A 6,415-nucleotide genomic window follows, 5' to 3' on the forward strand; every position below is an offset into this window, starting at 1 on the left:
ATAAGTTAACACAGGTTAAGATAAACCATTCTACCATATCTATTTCATAAATGGTGAAAAAATACATGTAGAGGGAAGATTGATCTTGTTCATTTGATCTTCTAAGTAGAAGGGAGTTTAGCCTCCAGTTTCTTTTCATGGACACTATTTGTTTTCTGAGGCCTTAGTGATTGGAAGTGAAGTTTGAAAATGCATCTTGAAGGAGAAAACAGTTTGAGGAGCATGATAATATGGGATATTGACTTTTATGGTGTTTTCCTGGAATATGAAGTGGAACACCACTTGCAAGATTAATAGCTTCTTGTCAGCCTTTGCATGTAGTAAATTATTGGCAATGTTCAGATGAATATGAGATGATAGGTTAATTCTATAAGGTGACCCTGAAGTGGAGCACCACTTGCAAGATTAGTAGCTTCTTGTTAGCCTTTGCATGTAGTAAATTATTGGCAATGTTTAGATGAATATGAGATGCTAGGTTAATTCTATAAGGTGACCCTAAAGGTCTGAACATTTACTATCCCCTGTTTTGGTTGACTAACCACACAGACCATATTTGGCCTCCTAGCTGGTGTTTTGCAAGCATATGCTACTCGAATAATATTTGTACTACTCAAGTGGAATTTTGCTTTCCAATATTTACCAAATTTAATTCTGATTTTACTACTTCTAAAAATAGACATATATAATGGATTAATAGCTGGATCTTACAGGAAACTACTTAGATTTTAGTGCTTTTAATCTACTGTCAACACTCTATAGTTTAGAAATCAGCTGAAATAAACTTAAGTCACTGAGAGGAGAAACATACCTGAAGTACCATGATTGGTTGTTGATGCCTTGCTAACCTTCATCTATTACAAATATCAATAGTTAGAAGTCTGGTCACTAATCACATATGAGAAAACAGGAAATAATGACTAGGGCAGTTTACTACTCTATTGTATGGCCATGCAATCAGCAACTTAAGAGCGTCAGCCATCTTCTCCACACCAGTATAAGGGCGAGGCAGAATTGCATCCCTTTTGATCACAACATTCACAACAACTTCACAATAATACTTTCCAAGAGCTACACCTCCAAGAGTGGTTTTAGGATTTACTGAAATAATTGTTCCCCTAGCCACAGCTGTATCAGATCTGACTACTTCATATAATATCACATCCCTTCCAATTTGAATCAAGTAATGCATCTATGAGAATTGAATTAATGATAAAGCAAATAATGCAATTATGATAAGAAACTTTGTAGCATGGATGAGAGCATTACATGTTCTTCATGTGAATGAGAGCGAGGGTCATTTACATTCATCGCCTGTGCCGGTTTGGCTGCCTAGGGCTGTGCTGGTTTTGCTACCTTAGTTTGTGCTGGTTTAGCTATTTGAGGCTGTGATGGTTGGGCTACATGGGGCTGCATTATAGGGGCTGCATTGGTGAGGCTACACTGACGAGACTGGACTTGTGAGGCTACATTGGGCTACACTGCTGGGAATAGATTGGTAGGGCTGCATTGAGAGGATGGGGCTGCACGGGGCTGCATTACAAGGGCAGCATTGGAAGGGCTTTGCATAGTTGGGGCTGCAGTACGCCTATCCACAAGCAAGTTTTCACCCACACCAATGGCATCATTGCTCTCATTATCTTCATAAGCTTTATCTTCTTGAAAATGAGCATCATGATATGCCTCATGAACATGTTCTGCAGATCTTGGGATCTACAAACAAAATGGAAGAGATAATGAGATAAATCTGCACAAGGTATTAAGAGGCCAAACAACTAGCTGATGTATTGTTATAGTAGTATATACCACACGTTGTGAATTAGAACCATTCTGTGACATTACTTCTATATTTTGCCTTTCCTGTGCAAACCTTTTCTCCATCATTTGCATTTGCGCTTCCATTTGTGTCAGGCGCTGTTCTAGAGCTTCACTCCTACTTTCAGCCTTTTTACGGGCCAAAACTTCCATTTGAAATCTTGTAGGTGTGTAACACTTCAGTCCTGCTATACCAACATCTTGAGGAGTAGGTCCTAGACCTAAAGCTCGCACACGGCCTCTTAGCTCCTTTGAACCCAAAGCAGCAGCAAATACGTCACCTTGTTGAATTGTTCTTTCTGTCAACTCTAGACGGGCCTCAACAGTTGCTTTAAGTTTGCTCTACATAAATGAAATGTCAATATTTGCACTCTATAAAGATTACATACTATAATTCAGCAATCATACATGAATAACTTACAATTATTGGTTCCGCATTCCTTATTGCAACACCATTTTTTCTTGTATGGGTTTTGATATAGAGTTCATCCCTTCGAGGAGGGCGTCCAAGTTCATCAACCTACAAGTGTTTTAGCTTTCAGCATAAAGAAGAAATACAGATTACCCTCCTCTCAAGAAGCAAGTTTCACAGCTTTTCCCCATGGCACTCATCATCAAGAGCACAGTCATCGCTGTTTTCTTGGTTCTTGGAGTCATATCTTCCACATTCATATATTGCGTTGGTGCAATCGGTAGGCACAAACCCTTGTTTTACTTTACTTTGCATCATCTTTAAGACATGATTTTGCTTAATACTTCTTGTGTTGGTCACATGCATGTGTGTAGGCACGGAGGACACCCCTGCTCCCAAGCCAAAACCAGGGATGCCGTGCTTCCACGCCGGAGGCTCACAGTACCCGTGTAATGCGGATGGATGTCGCAGGTTATGCGAGCACGAACACCACAGGAGCGATAAGGCCTACTGTAAAAGTGTTGGGCCTCCAGGGGAGTGCTGCTGCCCAAATGAATAGATAGCTACTAGTTTAATGAATAATCCGCCCGTGTGTTTGATGACAATGCAATAAAACATGTTTGCTTGGTTTGGTATTACTATCGTCATTTCAAGTTTTTATGTCTGGAATAATTGTACATAATATCGGAGAAAAATCTCCAAGAAATTGCACACAGTACCATGAAAGATGCCTTCTATTTCCTGTATAACATATGAGACATGAATGCACCATTGCAAGAACAACCTATATAAGACACAATGGGAAATAAGTAATTATAGTTCTATGTAGTATGTACCATTTCATGTCCAAAACAAGCAAAACTCTTAGTGCCTGCTGTATGATGTATCTCCAACTTAGCACGGTTCGCTTTGGCAATTTCCGTCCGAACCTAAGATAGAAATTGTTACATTATGCAAAGATATTGAACAATACAAGTTACGTATGTATATAATAAGATTAGCCATACATCACATTCAGGAGACTTCCAATAATTTACGAGAAAGTTCCAATCCTCATCATTAACTCTATCACCATGTCTTTTCATCAATTCCTCATCTGTTAAGTTCTCATCAAAATACTGCTCCTTTAGGGTTGCCTTAAATTCCTTCCACTTCCTTGCAGCGGTGATTAAAAACCAATTCTTACCAGCATCATCTATATCATAGAATTTCTGTTTTTTCATGGAAAAGTACAAAATCAGTTTTACACAAGAAAACAACATACTGTTCTAGCATATAACCATACCACATGTTCTATAATATAATCTAGATGATTGTTGTGTAAAAACAGCATACTATTCTAGCATAAATAAACTGACATTTGATTGAGTTATTTTTTTTGGCATCAATAAAAAATGCAGCAGTTTAGTTCTAGACTTATGACCTGAAATTACTGAAGGCTTGGTCCACAGCACGTTTCCGCAGCAAGCAACCAACACCACAGCACAAGCAGACTAGCAAAGTGAGTTCCGGCCAATGGAGAAGCTGCCCTTGCACGTCGCCAAGCAATGTCCAAGAAAGCAAAAAGATTAACGACATTTAGCTAAAACTAATTCATTCAAAACCAAAAATAAATCTATAAGACTGCTGAGACTAAAGTCTGAAGAAAATCACCGCTCGGAGTGACCGACTGCTAAGACTGAAGCCTGGAACCACACGGTAGAAGACTGCGGCTCCCAGCAGGGCGTGGCCAATTGCAGCCTGCGAAATATAAAAAATACAATGGATGTCCGGCAAGCTCAATTGCAAAAAGGATTAAGAAAAAACAAACAATGTTCCTGGAGCAATTTGAATTATGTGGTTTAAATAAATAACTAACCTTTCTTGGGTGTGGGATTAGATGAGTACCAATAGACAACACAGCTTCCAACCTACAATTACAGGTTCATATGTCTGAATACCGAGTTGCTAACAGATGAAATAGACTACAACAACTTGAAGAGTTATAATTAGCTGCAGCTACAACCTACAATTGTGCCATTAGTTAGCTGAACTGAAGCAAACAAATTAAACTTGCACCTCGATGGCAACAACAAGAGTTGACAGTGACCAAAACTAGAGGCCATCAAGGCAAACGCACATAGATAAAAGTATAAAACATCACTGGGCACACATACTGAGGAGAAGTTCTGCTAAACTGAATTGCATATAGATAAAGGCGCATAGAATAGGCGGGAATAAAAACTGAATTGCAATCTCGTAGTCTCCTAGTTTCAATTACTGATACAAACACTACTCCAGCCTCCCAAGAACAGGGAGAATCCAAACATCTGAGAATATCCGTGCAACAAAGTGAAAGCGGAGAGAGTGTGGGGGACCAAAGACAGAGACGTACTTGGCTACGCGAACAGGGGAGAAGCGCGAGCGGTGGAGTGGTGGTGCGGCCCCCCTACTCGGCGCAGAACCTAGGAGTAGCGGCGGCGTGGACTGGGAGCGGTGCGGACCCCTGCAGCAGCGGCGGCGCGGACCCCTGGGACCCTACAGCAGCAGCGGCGTGGCCCCCTGGCAGCGGCGCGGACCCCTAGGAGCGGCGCGGCCGCCTGCAGTGGCGTGGCCCCTGGGCGCGGCCCCTGCTTGCAGCAGCGGCGCGGTAGACTGCAGCAGCTGCTGGGATCCCTGGACCGTGCGTGGCGGTGATTTGGGAAGGAAGCTGCAGTGTTTTTTTTTCACGGAAGGAAGGGGATAAGGTCATAAGGGGAGCGCGAGGCAGAAAAAAAAGTGGCGGCCGTGAATTTTTTTTTTACGCGCGCACCAGGGTTTCGGAGATTTGGTTGGCAATTTTTTTGCGCGAATCGATAGCTGCAGCGTGCTAGATTTTAGTTCTATATACACCGACCGACTGTCCGACGTTATTACCGACCTATACTGACCGACAGTTCGACTCTATCTATAGCGACCGATGTATAGCCGCTGAAGGCGCCTTTACCGACCAATGTTACATCGCTAAATAACTAGTTTTAGCGACCGATGTCTGACGCTAATTCTGGTGTGTGGTATAGTGCTCGTGCTTCGGCAGATGAAGCTCTTCTTCAAGTGAAGTCCGGCATCTTCCGTGTGGTAACTCTACTCTTTTGCATTACTTAAGTACTATTTATATTATTGTGTTTACTGGTTTCACCGCTTGGTTAGAGTGCTCTAGTCTCATTTCATCGTGTACATGATTAGAGTAGTGAGTCTATAGATTAAGCGTGGTGCTTAGGCTATAGCTTGCCTGTGTTTACGGCTAGGCCTCTGGATAGATTATGGTAGGTGGCAGGTGGTGATAGCCCTGTCCATCCTTTGTATTCCACCACGATAGGTCTAGTTATTAAAATCGTAGGGTTCGTGGTGCTGTTGTGCCTAATCAACCCTCTGGGTGAGGTTAGGACAGGTACGCCCCGAAATAAACAACTGTGATATAGTATTCCTTAGTCTTGCCTTAGTTCAGAGAAACCACATATATCCTCTCTACATATTACTTTTACCCTTGGACACTCTTAGTTCTTAATTAGTCCACTTCGCGTTCCCCATGGAAATACAATACCTTGGAATACTCCCAGGTGAAAGCTACTTTGGCATCCGTGCGCTTGCGGATTTATCTGTTTGTTATATCAAGTGTCAACAAGCTTTCTAGCGCCGTTGCCGGGGAATGATAGTTGTTCTTGTTTAGAACCGAGTCATCCAAGTATTATTTATCCTTTATGTTTCATACCATGGATCACATTCCCATCATTCAATTCGCTGCTCCAATAGGTGCTAGTTTGGAGCTACCTCCATCATCAAAACATATCCTCACCAATAGTTATGAAATTCGTCCTTGTTTCATAACTAAAGTTTAGGAGCTATCTTTTTCTGGGGAAAAGATGACAACCCATATGCTCATCTGCGAGAGTTCGAGCAAGTGAGTTCATGCCTTCACATTTTGGCCATGTCACACGAAACCCTTAAGTGTAAGCTATTTCCGTTCTCTTTGACGGGATTAGGCAAACTGTGGTATGCTCGAACCGTAGAGAGTGCACAAGAAGAGTGGGAAGTTCTTCGAGCCAAGTTTTGCTTAACCTTCTTCCCCATCAACCGAGTTGGTAGTCTTCGAAGAGAGGTCCTAAGCTTCAAGCAAAAAGAGAAGGAATCCCTAGGTGCTGCATGGGCACGCTTGATGGATCTCTATTCATC

General features: G+C 42.0%; 1 protein-coding gene across 1 annotated transcript; it reads right to left on the reverse strand.

The window, feature by feature from the left end:
• Window positions 1–1,423: 1,423 nt before the first annotated feature.
• On the reverse strand, window positions 1,424–4,244 carry LOC136465627 (uncharacterized). The gene is made up of 8 exons (XM_066464286.1): window positions 4,234–4,244; window positions 4,083–4,134; window positions 3,878–3,964; window positions 3,262–3,435; window positions 3,061–3,153; window positions 2,234–2,332; window positions 1,804–2,154; window positions 1,424–1,710 (listed from the first exon to the last, which is right to left on the reverse strand). The coding sequence occupies exons 1-8, from the start codon at window positions 4,242–4,244 to the stop codon at window positions 1,474–1,476; spliced, it is 1,104 nt and encodes a 367-aa protein (XP_066320383.1). The 3' UTR covers window positions 1,424–1,473.
• Between the last annotated feature and the right edge of the window lie 2,171 nt (window positions 4,245–6,415).

The sequence above is a fragment of the Miscanthus floridulus genome, chromosome 7 (genome assembly GCF_019320115.1).
Source record: "Miscanthus floridulus cultivar M001 chromosome 7, ASM1932011v1, whole genome shotgun sequence".
NCBI classification, from domain to species: Eukaryota; Viridiplantae; Streptophyta; class Magnoliopsida; order Poales; family Poaceae; genus Miscanthus; species Miscanthus floridulus.